Below are 27,983 nucleotides of genomic sequence, written 5' to 3' on the forward strand. Positions count from 1 at the left end.
ATTTTTAAAGAAAGCTTTCTTAAGTCTGTGGAAAATGACATTCAGTATATGATCTAACGCAAACCAAGCAGCTGCCTTCTACTCGCAAATTATAAAATAAGCTGAACGTAACAGGTAAGCAGCTGCTGATACAGTTCAAATAGTATCTTTCTGCTGCCAGATTATATTTATAGAAGCACTTCACAAAATACTTAATATTAAAATCTAAATATCCATCTAATTCAAATATATCTTCTGTGTTCCCAAAGGGTTAATATCGCCTTGCTGCATTTCTTACATGTAGTAATTTAGCTGTGAACAAAAGCAGCTCCCTGCTGGTTACCTTGGCTAAAGGAAACACAATGAACTGGTAAAAACCAGTTTTATCTCACTGCTGTTGCCTAGGGCTACAGACAAAATGAAGTAAAAAAATTCACATGCAGAGTATTAGGTGCTTATGAAAGATCCAGCAGCGCTGTTGCCTAGCGATTCGGGGAGGAATCAGCAAAGGCCAATGAGGTGCGCGGGAGCTGAATAACGTCCCTGACGGCTGCTTTACATCTCCTGCAATTCTGTCATACACCCCCATGATTTCCCAGCGGTAAGAATCACTTTCAAAGGAACCTGTCAAAAAAAAAATTTTTTTTAAACAAACAAACACATCACATACAGCAAGATTACTATTTTTGCTTTTCCCTTTGGGTGTTGATACTGATCTAGATTATGTATCTGACCAATATGAAATGTTCTTCGCATCTATTAATGATTATCATTAAAACCTTGATTAAAAGGCCTTAACAATTATCCTCTGATTTTGAAACTGCAAATACATGCCACTGAATTGCACAAAACATGCAAATGTCCAAAGCAAAGTTCATCTTCAAGTATTCTATACTTCCATAGGTACCAAATAGGTACCAAAATCAGACTATTTATAATGAACGACTTTGTCAGGAATACAGGTTTTTCTCTTAATCCTCCACTGTTCTGGGGTATTTTTGTTGTTTTTGTTTTATTTCAGTTTGTTTTTGCACTTACTGGTGCTCTGTTATACTGTAGATGTTCTGACATGAAAGCTGTCTCATTAGCATGGCTACATTTTGGAAAAGAAGCTACTTCAAAGATAAAGCTGCTTTTTCCTCAAAGACGAAAAAGAAATCTCTCTCCATTTAGACTGCTTGTGTGTTCTACTTCAGTGACATTTTTCCTCCATATTAAAAATAATATTCATATTAACAAAGCACATATAATACATATTTAGTAAGTGTGCTGAAAGAAAGCAGGAACATGTCACATAAATCTTTTCATCTTTAACACCTCTAATCCTAAAAGCGATATTCTTACCGTACAGAAGGACAAAACCATAAACATAAATACGGATTTTTTAAAAAAATCACTTTTAATTTATTCTCCAAGATCAAGCTGTTTTTACTCTAAGTTTGATATTTGGCCTCTACATTAAGCCACTCTTGATGCTTCAGAGGATGATGAAATACCTTCATGACACATGTTGTCTAATGTGCAGTAGGGGAAAAAGTGTGTCATAACTCCTACAGTAATTTGCTCATGAAAAGGAAACCAAAGCAAGGGCAACAAAACATTTATCTCCGAATGCTTCTACTGCCAAAAAAAGGCCTAATATTTCAAAACACATGACTACCTACTGTCCAAAAAGCATTTCTCTTCACCCACCAAAAATGTAGCTTTCATTTAACACAGACTTGCCATTCTTTCCTAGAAACCGACCTACTGAATCCACTTACTAATGCATCTTTATGAATTCGTCCACGTGTGACAGTAGACACTTGAGAGGGAGGTAAAGGAAACCATGTTCTAAGATGATGTGTGACATTTTGTCCATAGGACATCAAAACCTTCTGCCAGTTAGTGGTTAGTTTGAAATATGCAACATTATATTCTGTACTCTCAATATCCATGCAAACATTTGTATTAGAAAAGCTATTATATCATTCATATTTTGTTTTATGTCAACGAGCTCCTCAGGCAAAGTGTTAATGTGCTGGCTCTGACAAAGTCCCCACAAAGGCTGTCTAAAACCATCAAGGACTATGGGGCTACTATTCAGTTTATATGCCATCAGTAATACCATATTTGTTCATTAAATGAATCTGACAGCAGCATGAGTGTCAGGTGTCTGATAATATGATTAAAGAGTTTATAGGTAGTATACGTTGAAAAACAGACTTGCTTCATTTTCTCAGGAAGTGGTAACAAAAGAAGCTAGGCAAGCAGAAGTAAGCGACCTACAGAAATGTAGTTTACAACATTTGGGAGTATGCAGTGGAAGAAAGTTAGAATCCCAGCATCACCAAAAGGTATCTCACGACCAAATCTGGTAAACAGGAGAACAAGCTCTTACAAGGGTTAATCTCCCCCGTCCCCTTACCAGGCAGGGGGAGATTCCAGCTTGGGGAAGGAGAAAGCAAGCAATTTAGATCTCAGTTGCTCCTCTTTCTCCTCTCTTGGCTTTTGCAAGAAGAAGGGGCTCCATAAGGAGCCAGAACCATGTAACTAAGAACCTAAGGGAAGGTCAGCCTCACAAGGTAGCTGAGATGTTGAAATAGATACAGAAGATCTGGAGGAAAGAATATTAGCCAGAACTTATCTGGTAATTTTCTTTTTTTAGTTGTTTTTGTTAGTGAAAGTCTGTTTTAACTGATTCAGAAGTAAATAGGAAGAACATTTTGGACCCCAAATCTTGTCCAATAATACTGCGGAATGAGAGATTTGGCAACACCAAGTCCCTCATTCCTCAGGAAATAGGAAAAACTATTACCTTTGGACTGTTACACACTTACTCAGTTTAGGGATTCCCAGGGACTATAGTCCTTTATTAAGCCACAAGAGCTGGGCACTAGGCTAGTAACAAAGGATACTGGTATTGTGGAGAGAAATAGAATTATTTTATTTAATAATTATAATTAGATAAATAGACAAATAAATAGATACATAGAGATCATAGTTGCATATTTATCTATTCAGTTTTAGAGATGCTGCTTTGAGAAATAATGTCGTATGCTTTAAACAGAAACTAATGATTTTGCTTTGTATGCTGGGCATCTACTCACAGAAGTTAGAAAGACCAGTTTTCTAAGTGCAAATTACTGAAGGAAGATCTTTTATAACAAATTTTTAATAGTAATGAATGCCTGGCACATTTTAGAAAGCCTCTTTAAGGTGTGTATTTCTGTACCACACCAACAAAAATTTCATGGCAACAAATGAACAGGATTTGGAAATTAATATACAGGATTGCTAATTGAAAGGGTAGACTATGACCGTGTGTTCTAAAATGGAGAGTTTCTTTGCATTGTTTGCATTTAGAATTTTAATACCAAATTTAAAAAGTTATTACCTGTAAATATGAAAATGAAACTATTGAAGTGAATTCCAGAGTAGCTGTCTTCAGGTTCTTAATATGATGACTGTAATATATAGAACCAAGTAAGACTGAAATACCGCTGTAAATTCAAAACTGTCCATACCTTTAGCGGCACTTCCAAGGCTGTGGTTTGCTGCAGGGATTCCATTGTTCTTTTTACAAGAGCTATAAGGCCAGAAAAGTTGAAAATACACAGCCTGAGCTTCTACATTAGAAATGTTAGATTCTTAAAACAATCACCTGCTTTATATTCTGTTACATAATACCTTGATTTCTACATAAAATAATAACCTAAATATTTATTTTTTTTCAGATAATTTTCTTACGTTAAACTTTATCTGTTGTGGAAGAGTTCAATTCCTTATTTTAAATTGAATTTTAGAGCAAAATTTGGAGAATTCTTTAATTTATACATGCCAGAATTATAAATATACAGCACTGATGTATTCTACATAGATGTAGAGAATGTATGACTGCTGTATTTCTCAGCTTTCAGGGTTATTAATCTTGGTTAATTGTTTGGTGCCAAATTACATATTTTAATTTTCTTGTGCAGCCATAAAAATCTAAAACAAAAAGCTAGGAAAAAACACAATATGTCTCAACTATCTAAAATATTTTGGCCTTCAAAGTAAAGAGAACAGTTCCTAATTTTTAAAATTTTTTCCTGTGGGATAGTTGAGCTACCAAGGATCTAAACCAATTAAACTTCAGTGTGATGTACATAACTTAGCAACTCATCACATCATAACACTGTGCTCACTATTACTGTGACAAACGTTTCTAGAATTATTCCAAATCAATCACATATGACTAGATTTGTCATCCTTGGTCATGCCAATTAATATTTTGGTTGACAAAGATTGCTGCTGCAATACGGTTATAGCTCTGACAAAATTCAAAGGGATACTCTATGGATAAACAGCTTTAAAAAAACAAGTGACTCTTGGCTAGTGAAAGTGAAATAGGAAGACCAGGCTGCCCCAGCACAAATGGTGCTGAGCACACTCCATTGCTCTGACAGCAGAGCAGGCCATATGTATAATGTATGTCATCACGTGCCTCACAGAACTGAGAAATACCAGAGTATGTAATACGTGGTGAAAACTGCTAGGCCAAAAACCGCATGATTACTTAGACATATTCCTTGGAGTTATCTTTAAATACACATTACAATTCTTTTGTAGCCGAGCTTAGACACCGAGAATTAAGTGACAAGAATCTAAGCAGCTGCATATGATTGTTGTTCTGGGCATTGCCAAAACCTTTTCTGATGATGCCAATACCAAAGAGTAATACGTGATGCTGTGTGTCACATCCATGACACTGAGGCTGGTTTGCTAATATTGATGAGGTTAGCTAGCTTCTGCATGAACAGAAACAGAGTGCTCACTGTGCTAGTTCACTCAGACTTGCACACTAATGAGCTGTCATAAGATGCTTTTCCATGAAGTTCAAATCAAATTATGCAGTAACTCAAAAAATCTGGGGCTGAAGTGCCAAGGCTGAGGTAACTGAGACATGTTTACATGTGTATTCACAGCTATACCTATACATTTGCTTCATGTTGGACCCAAGGTAGCTTATGGTTCAGGGTAGGACATAAAACTGTTAAGAGCAGGAAAAATGTGACAATCACAGAATGTGAAAGCATAGGGAAGTGCTGGCCTAAGTAAATATCCATTTAAATCCATTCCATGTCAATACGGCTTTTGGCAGAGGAGCATTGGATTGTCTCCTTCTTGAGAAGCTCGCTCTGAATTCAAACAAGCTGCCGACCGCAGGCAGCCAGCAATGTAGCAGACATCAGGGCACTCTGACCAGGCAGCATGCCTTCAGAAGGCTAAGTGCATTGCCTGTCCCTCGGTAAAAGATTTTTCTGTTGGATAAGCTCTGTATGAGACTGTGACTGTACAAAGCTTTTGTGAGAGCATATTCTGCACGTATAGTGCAGAACCACTCAGTTTTACATGTTCTGCCAAACAGCACAATCTAACACTCAGCTGAGTGCAACTTACTGACCATTTTTTGAGCTGTTAGACAAACAAGCAGCAATGGAGCAACAGGAGGAAGAGGCACCTTGACAGAAAGAATGCCAATGGGCAGCCAAGGAGGGACCACGAATCAGCAGCTCTGATTCACGGGCTCAAGGATGTGAGTAGTGCGATAAAAGATGCTTTAGGGCACACAGCTAGCTGCACACCCACAGAATAAGACTAGTTCTCCACCTAGTTCTCTAGACCTTTGAATGTGACTATTTCTCTTGCAAGTTCTTTCCCTGTAATTGTTATCTCCTACAGGGGATTCATGATGGTAATGACAGTTGCAACACTCTTCTCCACTGGTCCACACAGTTTTCACTTTAAGGCATCTGGCACATTCAAACTGCTGCTTCATTCCTAACTGCTTTTAATGTTGAAAAGTGCAGATTAAAGTGGCCACATCAATGAACAGATCTAATGGCTCCTCACTTACTTTGACAACGCCTTAAAAAACTCTCTATGGGTTTGTTCCATTTTCGTCATTGTTTTTTTCTCTCAGTTCTGCTCCTTATTTTCCCTGTCATGTCATACTGACTTCTCTGTTTCTCCCTAGAGTTTAGTGGGTGGTACGGTAAATCCAATCATTTCAAACAATCTGAATTTGTTTTGCCAGCATTTCAGCCTTTAGAAATCATATCTTTAAAAATATCCAAAAGCTTTGCCTGCATCTATTTTACAACAGATTTTAAAATAAAATAATAACTATAATGATAACGGAAATACCATTACAAAATGGCTGGATTATCATCCTTGTTTAGTAGTCTGCTAAAAGAGTAAACAGTAAAGAAGGAAGCATTTAAACTAAATGGCAGTCTTTGCACAAAAATAAATAGGCAAACTGCCTCCAACTTAGGTTGGAAATTAAATGTTCTAGCTTTTAAAGAGATGAAATTCTGAAACAGTCTCCCATGGGAGTACTAAGAGCAAAAAAGTTTAATTTTTCATATGGAGATGATCATGTATGAATGAATAAGATCATATAGCATGGTGGTATATAATTACAAGGGAGGTCCTCTTTAGTTCTCCATATGTAAAGCCTGGTTCTCCCTCTACTCTCTAAAATGTCTTTGAAAAGTTTCCTCTTCCTCGGTGTTCAGAACAAACAATGCAGTCATTCGTAACTTTATCTTCTTTACCTCAAATAGCTTACAGAATAGCAAAAGTGACTACAACATTTAAATGCCTCTAATAAACTATTTTGTAATCAAACTGCTGCATCTGTCTCTATCACTCTTAACTTTTTTTTTCTTTTCTAAGATTTAGATTGGAGGCTTTTGGAGCAATGATTATTCTTGGTCTGTCAAGAATCTAGTACATCCAGAGCACAAAAATCACTGATTTAAAAAATGTTCCTTTGCAACCCGCCATATACTGCAATAGCACCTCTAAAATGCTGTTCTCCCAATCTTTACAACCTAGCTTTAAAAGCCGCAATTGTCCGCAATTATGGGATTTGCTGATTATGCTCATCCTGGAATTTTTTGTAAGTGCTAAGTATGTCATATTGAAAATATTATATATTTTGTCACTACTTCCCCAAAAATTGATCACAGCAGGTGGTAAGATCATAGAGGAACTGAAAATTTCACATATATTAGACTTTCTTGATACCAGCCAGGATAAATCTGGTTACTGAAAGTGCTGTGAATAGGAACGAAGAGAAGGCATGCATGCCTGCTGTGGAACAAAAGCTTGTTTGTCCCTATTAAACTGAAGACATTTTTCAAGCTCATTCACCTATGAAATTATGACTCCAGAAACATGTCAAAGCTGGTCAGACACATGATCTATGGAATAGGGATTTGCAAACTGAAGGCTATCTGGAGGCATTTTTAGTTTACGCACCATTGTCTTTCACGTTAGAAAAAGACAGCTCAGGGAACAGAATATGTCACTGTCTTGTGATGAGCAGTTCACTCTTTTGTTCTGCTGCTGTTTGGGTCCCCTTTTGAACAAGTGCACTTTTTATGCAGCTGCCTCATTACCCATTAAGTCCAAAATTATAGCAGAATAAAGGGAAATTTCATGGAATTTGTACATAAGTCCAAGAATTTCTATTGGCAGTTTTTTAAGAAAATGTAAGAACAATAATCTCAACTCATATCAACTCACATAACAACAAAACACTTTTTTTTTCCTTAACAGGTCATTTTGGTGTTTTTACACTTAATAAAATGTCTGAAAATTTGTTTAAAATATATGTATTACATGTACCAAATAAAGGTAAATACAGAAATCAACTCCTTTAATTCTGTTAACAATGTGTGATTACAAATGACTTCTAAAAAACACCGTTAAAAATTGCCCTAATGCACTGTGATATTGAATGGTCCACATGAAATAGTAGAGCAAACATATTTCTACAAGAATATATATGTTATTTCAAGTAGCAAGTGGCTTTCATTTAATTATACTTCTCATTAATGAATGCAATTAAGCAAACAAAATAAGGAACACTCCATAGTAATCATTAGTGGCAAAGTTTACCTTTCAAATCCACCAGATATGCAGTGAATATAAAAAAACATAAAAATGTGAAAAATGTAAAGAAAGGTAAAATATATATTCTTCAAGTCTCTGTCCCCAAAGTATATTTCCCCACTTAGTAGTAACCCATTCAGGATAATACAAGGGCCAATTTTTCAGGATATTCAGGATAATATAAGGGCCCTTTACACAGAGTCTGGAGAGGCAGTTCTAATTTGGATTGAAAAATCTCAGGAATGGACATCTCCACAAAATAAAAAATCGGGTCCTGCAATTCCTGAGTACCCTCCTGGAGTCCCTATGAAGACTTGCTGCTTGATTTAGGGACAGTGTCTACCTGATCACACAGACTTCAGAACCTGGAGGTGCTGAGCCCCCTCAGATCCAATATGCCAGGTCCTGGCATTCCCAAAATACCATCTCCCTTTCTGCTTCCTGTTTGATGGGTTGCTTGAGAGCTCAGGATGTGAGGAAGTCAGACAGACAAGCTGGCTAGAAACCTGGCAGATTATTGATGGTAAAGCTGACAGCTTTCTGTCAAAACCAAACCAATCTCTGCCAAATGTTTTGATTTCATCTTTCCAAGCACCTCCAATAAAAAGATGAGGATTTTAAAAGAGCTCTTCTTTATCTTGTTCTCTGTCCTAAACAGCAAACTAAGAGTATAGCAAATACTGTACTGTATCTTCGTTGACACTTAGACAATTTAGAAAAGTATGTGCTTTTAATGTATACTAAATACATCAAATATATCAAAATTTGGACTCTCAGGTTAAAACATCATTATAAATAAATGATGTTTTGCCTTGTCCATTCAGAATGAATAGTATGCATACTCTAATACTGTGGGTGTTGGATTCTGTTTGAAGAAATTATTCTTCCAAAAAACAGATAATAGCTCATTTATGTTACATACAGTATTTTTTTAAAAAAGTAAATGCAAGAAAAACAGCACTTCATTGCTTGTCCATTGTTGATCAATCATCTACCGGACACAGCACATTAGGTGCACTGTAAATTGGATTTCTGTATACTAAAAAGCCTTTTTGCAGCCTACAAAGTTCTAATTGGGAATACAGAAAGCACCAGCACTCCAGTTGCCTTGTGGCAATTCCCAGCCTGCACTTACGATAGTCTTAGAAGCAAATAGACATTTTAATGTTGTAAAACAATATAAATATGTCCCTTTCATAGAGCAAAGAGAAGTTGAGAAGGGTTATGTTTTGTACTAAGTTCTAACTGAAATAATATTTACGTATATGTTCTTCATTTATAAATCTTAAAAATATTTTCAGATTTCATACCCATTCTGCAAACAAGAAGACTGATATACAGATAGGTGATTTTTTTTTTCTGAAGAAGTAGATCAGAAGCAAGAACGGAATCAAAATGCAAATATTCCGAATACTAGGCCAGTGCTTTACTGAATCACATCGAATGCACGAGAGTAACATGCCACTGAACTGCAGTCGATTAAAGCCACCAACCATTGCTCCTCAGCTCCAAGTTCATGTCTTTCCCTTACCAAGCTGTGTTATTGTAAAACTGAGATTTCTGGATCACTGACCTGCAGGCTGGAATCTGCAATTAGCACATTTTATAATTTAAAGTTTCTGAATGAACCAAACCTCATCAGATATGTAAAAACAAAGCTGACAGCTAAAGAATATCAGTATATAGAAGAGTGAGGACTTAGAAAAATAAAGAAGAGAGAGAGAGAAAAAACTTTGGGTAATGGTATTAACACTGTATATGGACTTTCAAAGCACTGAAGTGAATTAGGAGCACACATCCTACTGACACTCCTTTTCCAATTTAAAACTCACATAACTCACTCATCTAATTTATTACATCAGTTAGCAATTCCTGAAATAACTGGAAAACATTAGAAGAGAGTCTTCAATTTAATCTGTAAGTAATCTAGGTCAAATGCTCTTAGACTGCCCTGTGATGTGAACCAAAGCTTTCACACCATGGACTGGGGACAACAGGGAGATAATTGGCTTCTTCTTCTTTTTTTTTTTTTTTTTTTTTTTTTTTTAAACAGTGATTCCCAACCTCTGAGTCTCACCAAGGTTCAAATTTAACAGCAGTCACTGCTTCCCTGAGATGTCAGTCAGCTAATTGGCATTATCTTGCATCTTTGAGAGATGACATCTACCAGCTTCTGAGCAATTTCTATGCATGCACCTAAACCCTAATTAGGAAAATAAAAATACAATAGACACTTTCTTCAAAAGATTGCCGATCCCTGAGAGAAAGCATGCTGCTGGTCACTTCATTCTTTTTGAAGTTTCTTGTAAACTAGGTGGGCAAAGTGAGGTTTGATGCCCAGGTTCATTTCCTAAAAGTCATGTTAGCAACTTGATCAGTTAGCAGCTCTGATTGGTGGCAACTCTGATCACTTTTATATGGTAAAAGCTTTGAAGCAGAACTTAGGGGTATGTTTGTGCTGCATAAATGTAGGGGCACCCTAACTAGTTACACTGTAGCTGCAAAGCAGGTGTATCTGGAGTGTTTGACCTGGAGAATTCCAGGAGATAGAAAGATTCACGAAAAGGATTATCATGGCTTGAGCAGCGATGATTTAGCTGAGGTTCCCTCAAAGTGAATTTGCCACACACAAGGACACAGGCCTACGGTATTCTGTGGAAAAGGTAAGTGCACATGTGTACACACACACACACACACACACACACTCTTACACACAGAGAAATCTGGCTGCATTCACTGATTTCTCTTCCAAGAGAGAATTGACCTGCAAGACTTGGAACTCTATGGCAACGGAGGCGATAATACTTCAGAGATTTAAGCAACTATCTTGCATTCAGTGACAAAATGTATTAATGCTTCAGTGTCTCATTTAAAACTATAATTATCACTGAAAATGAGTTTGGAAGTCTTATCAAGGTCCCCAGGGTTTCTGTCAGTACCTCAAACAAAAAACTGTTTTCCAATCATCTGCCTTGAAAGAAGAGGAACTGAAGAGGAAGTAAGCTGGGAGCTCCTCATCAGCAAAGATATAGACAGCGGAGAAGTTGTGCAATCTTATAAATAAACACATTATATATCATATGTGTTATCTGCAACAATTAGAGCTACTGTTGTTAATTATTCATATTCACAGCAATTAGTTTAACTTCCTTTAAAAAAAAATAAATGCAGTTTTCTGTCTCCAACTTCAGAAAAAAAACTCTAGTCATGCTTTTATAATGAGATAAATTATTACTGTTAGTCACAAAGTGGCTAAAGGTTTTCTCAGGTATACTGGTATTCATTTTGCTGAATTTGCTACAAATTTATATTAGTAACAGAAATCAAAATTTGATCCAGTGAGTGTAGAATCTATGAGTTTCTACACACATAAGCAAGCATGAATAACTTTTATCTTTTGGCTATAATGTTGTTAGCTTTACAGTTAATGCAAATTGATGCGAGATAAAATCTTCTATGCTGCCTTTCAGATCAATATACTACACTTTCTAAGACTGAAACTATGACACTTTTAGACATTGGCCTTTTGTAACTAGACATAGCAACCTCTGATAAATTGTATTGTGGCTTTTTAATTTAAACCAGATTTGAACTCTTGTATTCGAAGGTCAAATGTTAATACAGTAACCCAATTCATTACATCGCCCCTAATAAACTGAACTTAAATATTTTCCAGATCCTTTGTTTTGATCAGATGGAGGGTTAACATTCTCTTTATGAAGTAATACTCACAGGAGGGATCTGTGGTGAAATGAGACTGATGATACAGCAAATTGTACTATTTAAATGAATGTAGTACAGGAAGGGAGAAATTAATTTCCACTTAGATGCTTAGGTTATAGTGGAAAATGCATCTTGTATTGGTTCATTTAGCTTATTTGTGACCTTACGCTGACTATTTTAGCGAAAGGTATTGGTCAGCTTCAAACTAGATCAAAGTCAGTGAATAAATACTCAGTGCTAACAGGAATAACCCTACTACTCATTGCAGAAGAGACTCAAAGGCCTTATATGTGCCCTCTTTCTCTAGCTAAATTTGTACCAGATGCAGAGAGAAACTGGCTTAGGAAATAATGTCTGGAAGTAAGCCAGATGAAAGGATAAAAAGGTAGGCAGGAACTTTTACTAACCCATAGCCTTGAAAGGCCCATCATAAATTTCTCTTAATACAAAAAGCAGTAAAATAAGTTAATTACATTCAGAATTTCGTACTTCTTTATATAAGTATTTAGTATATAATATGTCCCACCCTTAAGTATTTAGGAAGTTATTTTTCAAGTCATTCTTTTTAATCTGATTTATTTTCTTCTGAAACTCTCTGAAACCTTGGCAAAAGCATTATTATTTAGCTTTTTAGGATTCACACATTGGATAAGAGAATCTTGATAGGAAAATTAAAAACAAATAAGCATTTTGATTAAATTTGGATGAGGTTTCATATATAATGCTTTGTCTACATCAGAGCCAGTGATAGAAAATCTTCAGAAAAATCTGCATGGTATATATTTTCTTATTTCTGAGAAGCACTATCATTCTTGCTGTTATATTAACTATTCATTCTTTCAGAAATATCATGCGATGGGGAAAAAAAGGAGTGAGAGAGAGGAGATTGTACTTACCCGAAAATTCCTGAATTTGAGAATCTTCTACTTCAAACAACAACTCATCATGAATCTGGGCAATTAACCTAAAAAAATATATATTTCTTCCAGAGAATTTAGATAACATATGCATGAATTTTCTAACAGCACTTTCCATTAATATCATCAACTAGGTATTGTCACATGCACAGTGAATACTTCAAAGAGAAAATAAACACCCTAAGAAAATGAAGCTTTTGTTAGTGGAGTTAAAGTGATTGCCACTCCACATATTCTGAAAACATATGGGCTGTGGTCTTAAATCCAAACTGCGCTAACTTATAAATGTCATTCAGATTTGATGATGTGACAAGGTATTGCCTAAAACCAACGTAATTCATTGTCAAGAAGCCAGCCCTCTTGTAAGAACTTATTGTACAGACAGAATATGTTTCATTGATATAGCTTGTTTGTCTCAGGTTGAGGCTGCAATAAATCTGGTTACAAAGGGGCAGTTTTACTAATATAAGCTAGGTCAATGGTAAGAGTGCGTGGCTCACTGGTTTCTATTAACACCTACTGTAGGTTTGGCCAGCTCTTTCCAGGAAAGAAGCCTTTCACTTAAGTGCAAAGTGTCCTCACACTGACAAACAAGTAGGTTGAAGAATGAAAATGTAGGTCTGTGCAACCTGATCTGCTGCCTCTACTGTCAGGACAATTGTCTTCATCAGAAGAACAGAATATACAGCTGAGAGCAGTAACATCTCAAAACTCATGCAAGTAAATCTACCAGAGCACTTCAATTAGAGCTGCAACAAATTTATACCGTTGCGCTGCTTTCCTTTTTGTCTGTATTCATTCTCTATCTATAGGTCTCTCACATATGGACAGTTTCTTAATTGCTCAGTGCTTACAGGAATAGTACCCTAAATTATCGGTTTGTATGCAAAGGTACCTTTACAATGGAAATAATAAATGTATTTGTCTGAATCATGTCCAAACCAGAAATGATATATTCTAATACATGCAATCTTTGAGTCCAGTTCTCACTTAGGCAGGAAAAATACCACGTATCTAATCAGACTGTATTCCTACAAGGTTTATTATATAACTTCTTTAATCATTGTAGTTACCACCTATTTCTGAATTGCTCTGTAATTCATATATAACGTTTCAATTAAAAGTCCACTTTAGGCTTTTCTTAATACGTAGCAGCTATTCAAGTAAATCATTCCTTAGAAATGGTTGAAACATAAGTATAGTTACTACTTATAACTTTTCACAGCTTTTGGGAAAATATCCTAAGATAGTTTCACACAGCCTTAAATTACAATGTGACATTGACTAACAGTGTGGTGAGATCTAATAATAGAACTTAAATTATTAGTCACTTACACCACAATCAGGAGCAGAGTGAAACAGATTAACATATTTCTAATAGGAAATTGGGACACAGGATACAAAAAGAAATAGATGAAAAGACCAAGATCATCTGTAGCAAGACAATATGGTTACACAGAGTTATAATTTCCAATGTAAGTAAATTAATTAAAGCAAGAGATTCCTCATAATCATTCAAATGACATGCAAAAAGATAAAATCAGAAAAACTGTGAATATTAAAACCTCTGAATATACTGTGGATCAAGGGAATAAGTGAAAATAATTACTTTGATTAAATCAGTGCAATAAAAATCTGATAGACTGGTTATTATTTGTATCAGAGTAGTGTGTTATGCCTCCAGTTGGGATTGGAGCACCAATATTTAGTGAGAAACAGTTCTTTCTTAGAAGAATTTACAATATAAATTATATTTTTTATCGTCAGTTCATTAGGATTTAGGAATAGAGGAAAAAGAATTGGATTTTCAAAGACACTTGGAATGAGATTAACTGGCCACTTCATCTCCATGCTAAAAGTAAAAGTGAGTTCAGGAGGATCAGGGTTGGGCTGGAGATGCATACTTTTATATAGTTCTACCTGATGCAAGTCAGAAAACCTGTGGAAGCACTGTGAACTGAAGGCAAAATATCTGTCTAGACAGTCCAAAACACCTGATCCAACTCTTCATGTTCTAGTGCATCTACTGAAAGCAGCACAATTACCTTGTTTCTCCATCTGGGCTGAAATACGCTGTTTCTCAATGTTCATCAGACGGTATAGCACACTATCAACGCAGTTATATTGCCTACAGTTAGTTTAGTAACTACATATTGCTGTATAATGCATCTACCCACTCTTAAATATCTTCCTTCAAAGCTCAGGATAATATTCGGTGTCTGTTAAAACACACAGCTAGAAACCAGCATGGCTGGTTCTCTTTCTAGCTCTGTTCTGCTAAGCAACACACGCACCTCATTTCACACAGAAAATGGGGTCATTTATCTCAGAGACATGAGATTTAAAAAAACAGGATTTCTAAACATTTAAATTTTCAATTGAAAATTAGTACCTAAGTGTTTAATTAACACTAAGCATGATGTCCCAGTTTAAGGCCAAGAAGGGGAATTGTATATACTATTTCCTCCTTTTCATCTAACAAGTCTGACTTTTTTATGTTCTCAAATCTCTTTTCCTTGTCCCTCTTAGGTCCACATTACAGATTCTGCTTTTAAAGGTTTATAGTTCAAGGCCTCCTGCATTTTTGCAGAGTCGTTAAAGTAATAATATTCTCATGCAATGTGCTGTTCTATAGCAGGGAGCATTCAATGTGACATCTATACAAATAAAAGAAAAATCAGGGTAATATATGGGTTAAAAATTCGTAGCTTCCCCCATTCCAGTGGGTGCACACACATCTATAACACACCTTGAGTGAACAAGTATGGAAAAAAATCTATGCTTTTGTATAGCTTGACTCACCTCCACTATGAATCTTGAAATAGCAAGCTCCTACAGCTGTCTCTTGCTATGGTAAACCAGATTGAAGACTACAGGTCAGGTAGGGACCAATATTCTTTTTGTTCTACACATTATAAGAATATCTTTGATATACACAGTAATATTTCCTTAATTATTTTATTGATTGCCTGAAAATTGGGGATTATTTTTAGCCAATGTGCATGCTATTTCTTTTAGTGAAAAACATGTCCTGCATCTGCATTAGACTGTGATGTGGAATGTGGTTGTAACTAGAGCATGCATTTTCAAACGCTGAAGCTTTTCTGTGATTGCCAGTTTAAACTTGATACCAATTTAGTGCACCCTGCACACAATATCCTTGTAAAACTATTGTGCTGCACTACAGAATTTTTAAAAGAAAATCCTTTTAATTCTGTTAAACACTACATTCATGATTCTTCCTGTTTACTATGAAGTAACATAGAGATTAAACCACTGCTAGGGGTGGCAGAAGAGACTATGAATGAATTGTGCTCAAGATAGGACACCCACTGCAAAAAGAATTAAGTACTTAGCAAATTTTCAGGTCTTTAAGGATCCACTCAGTTATCATTACTGTATCATAATCATACAAGTGATTTGATATGCAAAAAAAATATTGTCATAAAAAGATTTTTTCCTAATGTCTATTTATGAGACCACGTTGCCTCTAGTAGAATTTTTCATAGGACCAGGGCAGTTTGTTTTCCTAATAAAAGAACAAGTTAAGATTTTGTATGTTACTGCAAAACAGCACACTCCAGATCTGGACTTTTGTTTTCTAAAGCACAAAATTGCGAGTTCTTCCTTGACTACCCGAAACGTGCTGCGTAGAAACACGCTATTGAACTGACTTCGACACAGCAGCTATCACATCATTGCCTAGCAATTGTATTTCTTTACCATTAAAGCAAGCAACTTTTGTCTATCTGTAAATGAGAATTCTGTGGCATGATATGTTATAGAGTGTATGTCTGAAGCTCTGTTTTAAACCAGTTACGAGCAGTTATTAGCCAAGGAATACTCACACTAATGAAACTTAGGCTCCTCATTTTGTCAAGGAACTACGGGAGATTCTAACTAACATGTTCTGAAGTGACATCTGGAAGATCCCACTCTGAGAACCAGCTTTGTAAGGATCCTAGCTCCTAATATACTTACCTGCATTGGATACTTAAAAGTTGTTCAGCGAGAACAGCTCTCTACATTTTCTTTTTGTATGTTTTTGTGTCATCAGGGAGATTTTTACTGCTGTTAACAACACATCCCAAACATAATATTGTCTAGTTTTCCACACGGAAGATAACATGAAATAAAAAGCACCTACAGAGTGACCAAAAGTATGCTAACGAATTCCACAGTTTGGAAGCAGAGAACATGGCAACTCCAGACCACTAAGTTGCAATAACTGTCCCTATTGGGTTTCCTCATCACGGAGGCAAAACTACCATGGGAGGTCTCATTAATCAGAGGCAGTACAAATGAAGAGGATGAAAGACAGCCTAAACCACAGGTATAAGGTACTAAGTATATTGCTTAAAGCGTATCAGAGAGAATCTCATATATTACATTGAGCCGAGTGCTGTAAGACTTTGAAAAGAAAATAATTTAGAATGAGGTTTCATACAGTGGGAAGCCTTAAATAATAGGGTCTGATTCACATGAAAAATAAGGAATTAAGGGTACCTTATTACGACTAAGAACCAAGCTGAGGAGCTCAGATTAAAATAGCTTAAGTCTTACCTATGTCCTGGTGCTAATGCTTCCTATCAGTTACCTCTATGTCTTCAGAAAAAAATAGGTATGCTACCATTAGACTGTCTGATTCTGGACTAGAGCACTCTGGTATAAAATTTCCATGAAAACTGATTTCTTTATAATACAATGACACGCTGAGAATTAAACCATAACTGAAGACTATATTTTTTAAATTCCAAGGAATCTTTTTAAAAGAACTGAAAAGGGGGAAATACTTGAAATGCACCATAACTCACTTATTTGGGTAAAAATTCTGGTAATTATTAAAAAATCCTACAGAACTTTACTTAAGAATATAAAACAATATTAACAATGAAGATTTTTATATAGATATAATGAAAACTACATGTATATATACAAAAAAGTGACTAAAAGCACACTACTTCTTAAAAAGTGTTAATAACCACTTAGCACCAAAACAACCCATTCAGAAATACCTAAAAAATTAGTCCTCTTCTATCACATACAGTTTTCTTCTTATTTATAATAGCACTATGTCTCTGATTACTGAATTTAATACTATTTTCCTAAAACAGCAACAGATTTTGTATTCCAAATTACTATCTTTGTCTGTCTTCCTACAATATCCCACATTTTAATAAATAAAATAAGCATCCAACTAATAAAGTCACATTTTTTCATTTTGAAATTGAAGCCTCTACATGCTTACAGGGTGACTGCAGCACCGCAGTTAGAAGAGTGCACAGTTATAAACTTCGTATATCACCATAAACTAAAAAAAAAATCCCAAAAGAGCACAAAAGCCAGCAAGTGGTTAGAAAGAATGATAGAACTACTAAGGTGATTTTGAAATTAGATAAATAACACAATATGAAAAAAGTATAAACAACAGTAACAAATCAACAGTAGAAAGGGAATTTCTATTCTCTGTGTCCTGTCACTCAAGAGCAAGATAATACTTAATTTTAGCATGGGAGAAATTCAAATTTAACAATTTAAAATTTAATTTAAAAAGAATATTGGTTTACAAAGCCTGTAATTAAACACATTTCCAGAAAAAGCCAGAGGAGCCAACCATGTAACAAATATTTCTATGGATTTCATGAACCTCAAGAATTAACAAAAATAATTGCAATGATTTGGGGGGAAGACTTTGAAGTCTCATGCTTCAGAACTTAGACTCATCCCCACAATCTCAGAGCAAGGTAAAAATTTACAGACAAACAAGCAATCCCTACATACCTTACACCTTCCTCCTGAAGCATCTGCTACCGGCCACAGTCAGTGATAATGGACTAGACGGACGTTGGATCCAATTCTTCTTAGAAATCTCTGTTCCCCACCCTAACACTCTGTATTTATATATATGTATTTTTAGATACTACAAGTGCTCCTTGTTATTTAACTGATGCACAATTTCCCCACAAAAGAGCACAGATCCTAGTGGAAATAATGCCTAGTAAATTGTAATGTAACAAAAGAACAAGTTTAAGATAATTTTGTAACATTTTGTATATTTTTCAAGTTTCTCCTGAAGCTGCATCTATGAATATTTTTAATGCTGTAAAAGCTATAGTTACATATCATGCCTGCATAGATGTTACCTGAATGTAGTTTGAGCTACTCCTTTCACAGTTTCCTTAAGAAAAATCACGGAGGCCAAGATTTTTTAACTACAAAAATTCAGCTGACTTGTGAAATTTATGTTTTCTTGGTGACATTTCAAAATCAGCTACATGACGAATGGCCTTTTTGCATATCTGCAACCACATGCTGGGACAATGGGCAGAGTACCAGAACAATAAACATTTACTTGAAAATCCCAGATAATTGCTACAGAAGAAACATGAGTAAAAATAATTCTTTAATTTCTTGAGAAACAGATAAAGAGATATAAGATTTACTCTCAGAACTAAACAAAACCATTGTACATAACAGCAGCACTAACAGCTGACTGAATATATTTGGTTGAAGTTATGATATAATCAAACAGTTGGTTGTTACTATGTCCTTCCAAGTGAATCTAAAAAACTACCACCACTTAATAAAGTACTAATGCTTGAATCCCTACACACCTTATGAAAATGCCTCTAGGCTCTTCTCATGTGTGACTAAAACTGAAGCCACTTCCAACAAATGAGCAATGTGTGATTTTGTCTCGTGATTTGGGTCAGGAAAAGAAATCCCGGCCACCAACACAAAGCTTGTTCCTGGCATGACTAGGGTTCTGTCTTGCTAATTTAGCTATCTGTACAGAAGCAATCTGCATTTACAGTTCATCAACTCAGAAAATCATTAGGCTGATTAAAGCATTTGTTCTTTGAGAGAGACATACCAAACCTTCAGCATCCATTGTTATATATATATATATATATATATATATATATAAAAAAAAAAAAAAAAAAAAAAAAAAAAACAGTTAGGACCAAGAATAAAAGATTTTGCCTTTTCCTCTTACATACTGGTTGCTCCTCCTTGTATGATCATTCATTTATGTTGGGCCTGTCACTGAACCTGTTTCTTTAACTAGGCTCTGGACGTGCTGAGAAGTAAAGCTGTGTGTTTGTGGCACAAGTCCAGTGCTGTAGGAACAACAAATGGGTGAGAAAGGAGAACTGCTGGGTTCATGCCAAATTACTGAATATTTCTGTAGACCTGTTCAATTTAATTTGCATGTTGTTGGGATATTATCATCTTTAATGACTAGAAGCTTGCTGAGTCACCCATGTAGCACCATAAAGACATTGGATAATGTCTGTATTATTTTCAGGTTACAAAACAATAATTTTGATAGGAATATATATGGGCAGCAGTTTTTCTGTAAGTTGCCAGCATCCTAATTTCATACCAAGTTTCCATGCATCTGCAACTATCATGAGGTTTTAAATATTGAAAATAACTGTAATTGTCCATCAGAATTCACTGAGCACCTTTACGCTTTCATAAATCTCATAAATTTTTCCTTCAGCTGCTACTGTATGCCTTGATCACACCTCAGAAGCTTCTTTGTTATCACCTGCCTGTAGGTAACATTGTGTAGAGGTTCAGTGAATAGCATCAGACAGGTAGAGGCTGGCACTTGAATAATTTATGTCATTAGCTTACTTTCAGTAAGCAATCTGGCCAACAGCTGCAGAATAGCATCTTAACAAAGATCTGGACAATATGGAAGAAGTCTGAAGTCATTTTGGTTACTTGCCAGTGTCATGTGAAATGCACAAACGTGAGCCCTGATGCCAGTAACAAACCCACAGAACTATCAGATCCTTATCATAAATATTACATTTATTGCTGCCTTTCCTCTTCTTTAAAATTATTTCCAAGCATCCGATTGACTTTTTATTGTCAACAGCATGCATTGCTTGGTTGTTATTTGAATTAAAAGATGAACAAACATAGAGAGAAAAAAGCGGTTGCCACTTGTCTGAACATCTATTGCTCAGTCACGGTGGAATTTACTGTTTGTTCATGAAGCCTCTCTGATTATCTTCAAGAAAATGTAACCTGATTACCTTTCACTCATTTACAGATGCAATATCATATGTGCAAACAGTAACTGAAAATCTACTGGTTATTAGTTACACAAAAGATGAAGCTATGTACTGTTGGGTCAGAGGTGGCTCACATTAGAACCATTTATGATACGTGCAAAATGAATGCAGCTCTGCAAGTAAAGAAGGCTGTAAACACACCTGTGAACTAATGTTAAAGCTTGAAAGAGCATGTCTAGAATTTACTTTTTTTTATTATTATTATTTATTTCTAAGGAAATGACACAAAATGTTAGCTGTTAGCCACTACCTGGCTGTCTTGTACAAGAAACCATCCCTCAGTGTAAATAAGGGGTTCAACATATAAAAGATATTTCTCTTTGATATGTTGTTCAAAGTGAAAATCCTGTTTCCAAAATTAGAAGTTCTAATAGGAAAAAAAAATACTTAAAAGGAGATGAAGATACAAGAAAAGATAGTAATGTGCTATCTTAGAAATGAATATGATCTGATGTGATGATAATAGGAGACTGATTGTATTTCTCATTTTGGAAGTGCTACTGTGAATTCCCACTGTTACAACAACAGCACCAATTCTGTATACACTTCCTTTTAACAATATTTTTCTAGTGCTTTACAAAGGACACTAGGATCATTACCGCGATTTTAGTGATAAGAAAACTGAGAAACAGACCACTGAAAAAACCTAACTGAATGTCACCTGGCAGACAGTGACTGAGTAGAGACACAAATATGTGAGTTCTACTCCAGTACTGCACTGACGCGACCACAGCAATGCTTTCAGACGCCTCAACCAGCTTCTGTTCAGGTGAGTGTCCACAGAACATATAACGCTCTTGGCTCTGCTGACAAACCTGGCTCTTCAGTACCTACTACATGCTACAGCAAGGAGCCACTAGTAACTATGAAAAGGCTTTCCTATAGCAAGCCATCCAGTTGTTAATGGCTGGCAGCAGTTCAAAATCTCGGTTTAAAACAGTCTGCCTTTTAATTTCCCTTAGTCTTGGTGTTTTCCAGCTGTGATATTTATGGTAGGAATAAGAAGCATAGGTAAGGATACTTTTGTGTCCTGTACAGCACTTCTATGCTTTTGCAATGCAGGGGAATTCAGCTTGTAAAACATCAATATTTTCTGTCTGTTACCTCTAAAACCACTTGGTGACACAAATTCTTTAAAAGAGAGAGTACAGAGAGCAACCACAGTAATATTTTCTGTTGAGAGAAGGAAACATTCACAAATTTTCCCAGAGATGGCATTAGTTGCAAAAATCTTTGGTTTTCTCTAAATTTCAAAACGCAGCTAGTTATTGGACCTAAGGATCTCTGTGCTAGATAGGAATTGAAGAAGGGTATGTGCTCTTTGCCCTCTCATCACATCAGCCTGATTTCACCATTAAAGACTGTTGGCTGTTTTGTCCTAAATGCCAGCTGCTGCATTGCTAATCTAACTCCAAGTTATGCGTGCTAAAGGAATTTTCAACCAGACCATGGATGCCAGATTCTGGCCTCTTCTTTCAATCCAGGCAGCAAAAAGAATTTCAATCAGGGCAGAAACTGGTCCAAAATGTGCTATGCAATTTATTACAGTACCTCATTCAGTATTTAATGTATAGATGTATCATTGTCTGACTGCATGCAGTATCTCTGCCAAAGAATCATTTCCCATTCCAGATTCAGATTAGATGGCCTCTTCTTTCTTTCTTTTTTGCTTGCCTCCTTTGAAGTCCACTTGCAAAAATTTATGTTCTGTTTGATTGTATACTACAGAATCAGAAAAGATGAGATCTTTTTCTGCATGTTTGTGTTCAAAGTATCTTTCTACGATGGCAAATAGTGATGCTTACTGACTGTCTGCACCATTTATTCCAAACTTTATCACATGAAAGTTAGATTTCATTATTTCTGCTGGCGGTGTATGAGTCTAGCGAATGCTCTGTGATCTCTCACTCAACTACACAAAGTCACGACAGAAGAGAATTGTGATGACCTAACTTTTCTTTAGAAAAGGAAAGCCATCTACACAAGATTAAAAATTTTTCATTTATTTTGCTTGAGCACTGGTTTCCTGATTCCTGTTTTTTTCCCAGCCCATTGAATGTTCAATTGCCATTATACAATACACTTAAAATACAGGAAGGATATGATCAGTGGGCTTGATTTCAAAGATCCTGAACAACCACTGAACTAGATCTGACAGAGTTTAAATAGCCCCAAGGGTAATTCATCATGTCAGGACTGATTTACAAAAAAGTTCATTTTAGCACAAAGATCTAACTTTGAATATATAAAGCCATCTCAGAAGTCTTTGCTCATTAGAAGAGTCAGAGGCATACACAGGATTTCCTTGGCTGCTTAAAATACCAGAAATACCTTCATTTCAACAATTTTCATTTTAAAATTAAACATTTTTACAGTCGTAAATCACTAACCTGGCTGTTAAAGTTGGAGAAATGGCAACAGAGTTAAAAATCTCAACCATAGCCATTTTACAAAGATCAGCTGCAGATCCTACAAAAGAAAGTGAGCTGCTTTTAATTTAAAATACGTAAAAGGAAAAAATTCTCTTTAGAATCATGGCATAGCAATAAAAAATGTCCAATGATTTTGAACTATTGGCATTGGCCATACTAGCAGAGTCAACTGATGTAATATATTAAGCAGATTGTAAGATTAATAAATAGTAAACTAAATACTTAGATGTTAATATAAAACCAGAAAATAACAACATTAATTTAGAAGTTAATTGAAGTTGAATTTAACAAGTCTGGCCAGGAGATAAGAATTTCTTTTTTATAAAAGCTGTTGAATTTCTGAAATGATTTTGCTCTAAATTTGAATTAAAATTTATCTAAAAATCAATTAAAACTAAATGTTGAAAAAAAGGTTAAAACATTTTCTCAGAACTGCTCATTAACCATAAAACAGGTGGAGATCCACAGCGGATTATTGAGATGTCCATGCTCAGTTGTGAATTATCCTAAATATATATCTTGTTTTCCGGTGCAAATGACGTGTCAGATTGATTCAGTGCAATAGATACAGGGCCTCACTGATATAGAAAGTAAGAAAAGATGCTTCTGCCAAGATCAAGTAGATACGTTCTTAGTGATTGTGAGCATAAAACTATAAAATTGTGTATTTTATCCACTGTAATAATGTTCTACTATGCATTCTTCATGAAATAAAACACAAAATAGCTTTCAAAAGGAAAATATTTTATTTTGTTCTGAAACCTGATTTTTAGAAAGACAATTTAAATATTTTAAAATCTTTTCTGGTTGACTTTGATGCAATTTTGTAAGTTTAATTGATACAGCATACTTTAGGAAAAGTATTTTGATTATATTTTTCTGACCAGTCCTACAATCCTTTTTTAAATCATTCCTTAATGTTAACATGATAAAATAACATAATAGGCCAGACAGATATTTTTCCATGAGACACTGATGGATATAGTTATTTTCCCAGTGCATTTGGAACTTACAAAATAGCACGTTACCAGAGAAGATGGTACCTTAATAAAATATGTAGTTTGTTCTCAGAGTTAGCCAGAGCCGAATCATAACTGGAATATTATGCTGTACATTGTTAAAGACTGTTGAACTGGTAAACATTCAGTAAGCAAAAAACATTGTGGCAAATCCAGTTACAGTAAGTTAAAATTGGAATTCTGTAAATTCCTCTCAATATTTGTGATGCCACAGATGAAGTCTTCTGATATCAATGCCTGCTAGCAAATCCAAGATGCCAGCTCCTTACATGAATTAGACTAGTATATATAAATATAAAATACACAAATACCATATTATATGAAGTTTAACACCACAACTGTGACGAAATGTTTTAGGATAAGTTAGAAAGTTTTTGTAATCTTTAAATAGTATCTCAGAGCTGAAATTCTGAAATTAAAAGCTCTAGACTAGAAATAAATTTTTAATAAAATTTAAGAATATTGAATATTTTGTAATTTTTATTTTATCACACCTTCCAATATCACATGTTATGAACAATGGCTACACAGTTTTTCATCAGATTTGTCCTCCAGTATTATTTGAACCTGCAATGAAATACTGTAATCTTATTATTGTAGGTTATGATAAATGCATGTGCAAATTCTTGCAGAGAGTCCTGTGATGGTTTTGCCTCAGTTCCTAGCTCTTTGGACAGATGGACATAAGCAGGCTCTGATCGGAAGGCTCTGTACATTTATTCCTGCTGCACTGTACTCTCAGCAGGGCTTACTGTACTAGCTCAAGCATTGTGCCTTCAATCGGAGATGCCTGCTGGCCGGCTGGACAGAAACCCAGGTAAAGTGAACACGAGACTGCCTGCAGAAGGTTGTGCTGCCAGGCTTAACGTTACAAACGATTACTGATCACTAATTTACTAATCACTTTATGCTGTCTTTAATTTGCCAATGTATTTGGCAAATTTGCAAAGTTGTTTCAAAAAAACCACCTTTAGTCTTGCCCTTCATAGAATTGTTTCTGAATGTTCTTCACAAAGAATGAGTTGGGTTTCAAAAGAAATAATAATAATACACTGTTCTTGCAACACTGTGTATTTCTCAAACTAAACCTGACAAATTTGTAAGTAGCAAAATCACAGAAACCCTGGCTTTTGGGTAACAAATTGTCAAAGAAATTAGAAAGGAAACTGTTTTAAGGCAATGATACATCTGAAGCACCGAATCTTATATATTCGTATGTAAGATTTGTATCTATACCTATATGTAGCTACTCCAGAATAGGACGTTTTTCACCCTGTTTATTTGCAGTTTCCAAAGCAGCTAGGATACACAATTTAGCTTGTTTTTAAAAATGGAACTCATGCCTCAGCTTCATTCTTCTGAGATTATGAAACTAATCATCTACTAGAGTCAAACACAGACAGACAGACAGACAGATAGAAAATCAGATATGTAGGTAAGTAGGCAGGCAGATGATAGTTTTTTTACCTTGAACAACAAAATTGACAGCCTGCCTCTCTGCTTGGGTCCGCAGTTTGTAATCCCGTGCATTGATATTAGCCAACGGTCTTTTACGGCCCATTATGGAAACTACATAACCTTGTAAGATTTAAATAGAAATTAGCATTATTCAAGTGACTAGTAATTAGACTTCAAAAATTCTTTTGGAATATGTTATATATTTTTATAGTTACTAAATGCAATTTAATATTTATGCCTATTGAGAAAAGTCAAAGCTTCAGAAATACTTAGATGTTGTATGGTTGCTCTAAGAATTATTTCATTCGGAGAACCGGTACAAGTTACACATGGAAAACTTCTGTTCATTAGAAGGGTCATTAGTAGTCTATTGATAGGAGTGTCTCCTGAGTGCCTACTTCATTAGGAGCGTCTACTGATACACCAGTAAATTTTCTCAATGGGAGATGAAACTATAAACACTTGGCAGAATTGGTTATTAGTTGCAGCCATAATAAGAGCTTTCTATGCAATGAATTACTTGGGGGTAGTGAAAAAATCAATCTGTGGAGCAATTAAATCATCGGGAATTTGTTCCAAACTTATCAAATAGTTTTCAGTCAATAGTTTTTTCCATTTTATTCATGTGATAAATCCATGTCCCTTTCACAGCCTCATTTCCTTAACAGTTAGCCTTTATGTTTGGACGCAGTTTGCAACATAACTCTTTTGAAGGGTGAATGAGAGGATTTAAGAGAGAGAAAGAGTCCTGAGGATCCTCCTGTCAACAAAAAACACACAAAAGCCTATCTCAGTTTATCTCCAAAAATTAGACTTCTTATTCTGGTTATGTCAGAAAAGTGAAAAATCTTCCATGTTAAAAATATATTTTAACAAAAACTTCTGTTACACTCCTGATTGTCTCTGACTAACCACGATTCATCATCAGATAGTATGGAAGTTCACACTGCTAAACTGTTTCATCTCATCTTCTTTGACAATCCAGATATGCAAGCACCGTAAGCAGACATCTGACCTTTCTGAAGAAAACACATACCCATTCTTATGCAGAAAGGATGAAAAAGGTTGTGCTGAATTATAAAGGCTTTCTGTGAACTACTATGCTTCCAGGAGTGTTGATATCAAAAGTACCATTTTTGGTTCAAAGAATTGAATTATCTGGAGGTCAGGATATTCACTGGCAAATCACTCTTCCTAATTTAACTACAGTTTCCTTGAAGAATAGTATCTGAGAGGATAGAATTCTCACAACATTGGATTCTCAGAGGAAAAAAAAAAAAAAGATTAACTGCAATATCCTGTAACCGCTGTATGGTGTGTTTCCACAATAGATTCACACTTGCAACAGACATAGCTGATTAGCATCCTCTGAACAAATACCATCTCTCATATCATAGCAGGAGGATACGCTTCTATGGCCAAAGGTTAGTCTGCATATACGTGGTTAAATGAGGTCTTAACATTGTCTTTTTAACATGTTGATAATTCCATGAATAAAAATATCTTCATCACAGATGAATGTTATTTATCTGCTACCTGCAATAGCAAACATTCACAGCACCTAAATAATATTATTATATCATATTATATCTTGGTATGAACTCTCATCAATAATAAAAAAGACTAAGATGTACTTTGCCAACAAAGTGGACGAGATTTTCAGTATGGCTTTGACATAAATTGCTTCTTCAACTCAGAGTCCAGTTGCACTTTTCCCAGACTTTCTGCAAGGATTTAAAGTGTTTGTCCTGTCTCTGAGATCATTCAAGGTCTCCTCAGCTGCAGTTTTGCCTGAAACTTTGAGTTTGGTCAAATTATTCTCACTCCAAGAGGGCTTGCTCCTCAGTGAAGCAGATTCTGTTCACCTTCAAACTGTATATAAGTGAAGTTACTTTATAATTAGCTCACTAGGTTGCAATGTTTTTTTCCAACAAGAATCTGAGGTAGATTGACAGGAAAAGTACTACATAACGTTGACCTGCTGCAGAATTTTTGTGCCTGTAGAACTGAAACAGATTGTTCTTCCACCATAATGGTTAAACTGACATGCAATGGTTAAATGGTTAAACTTTGGTTGATAGATGGGAGCAAGAGGAAGTGTAAGTATTAACTGGACAATGTGTGCCAGCTTTCGACAGCAATCAAGGACATGAGTTAACAACACAACACTCTCATTTATTAAATAGAGCGAACAGATTCTTTATCACAGAAGTCTGGTTATATAAACTCATTTGCCTTAGAGAGAAGAATGCGATGTTACTTTAAATAGATCAAAACAAATTTACATAAAGTATCTAATATTTTACTAGATATATTACGTAGGCCTTATTTATAGCTGAAAATAGGTTTTCAGTAACTTCTTTCTGTAGCAATAACAAATGAATAAATGCAATTATGTTACACAATGACAGTTCATGCTTCCTGAAGATTTTTAAGCTC

The 27,983-nt window shown here is 35.4% G+C and overlaps 1 protein-coding gene across 1 annotated transcript in view; it reads right to left on the reverse strand.

The window, feature by feature from the left end:
- Nucleotides 1–534: 534 nt before the first annotated feature.
- Nucleotides 535–27,983, reverse strand: part of POLN (DNA polymerase nu) — a 96,676-nt gene continuing 69,227 nt past the window's right edge. Inside the window, exons 21-25 of the mRNA XM_062574633.1 lie at nt 25,554–25,664; nt 23,026–23,104; nt 12,525–12,592; nt 3,486–3,547; nt 535–603 (exon numbers count right to left, since the gene is read on the reverse strand). Coding sequence (XP_062430617.1) covers nt 535–603; nt 3,486–3,547; nt 12,525–12,592; nt 23,026–23,104; nt 25,554–25,664 — 389 coding nt within the window. The remainder of the gene's footprint in view (nt 604–3,485; nt 3,548–12,524; nt 12,593–23,025; nt 23,105–25,553; nt 25,665–27,983) is intronic.

This window comes from Rhea pennata, chromosome 4 (genome assembly GCF_028389875.1).
Source record: "Rhea pennata isolate bPtePen1 chromosome 4, bPtePen1.pri, whole genome shotgun sequence".
Taxonomy (NCBI): domain Eukaryota; kingdom Metazoa; phylum Chordata; class Aves; order Rheiformes; family Rheidae; genus Rhea; species Rhea pennata.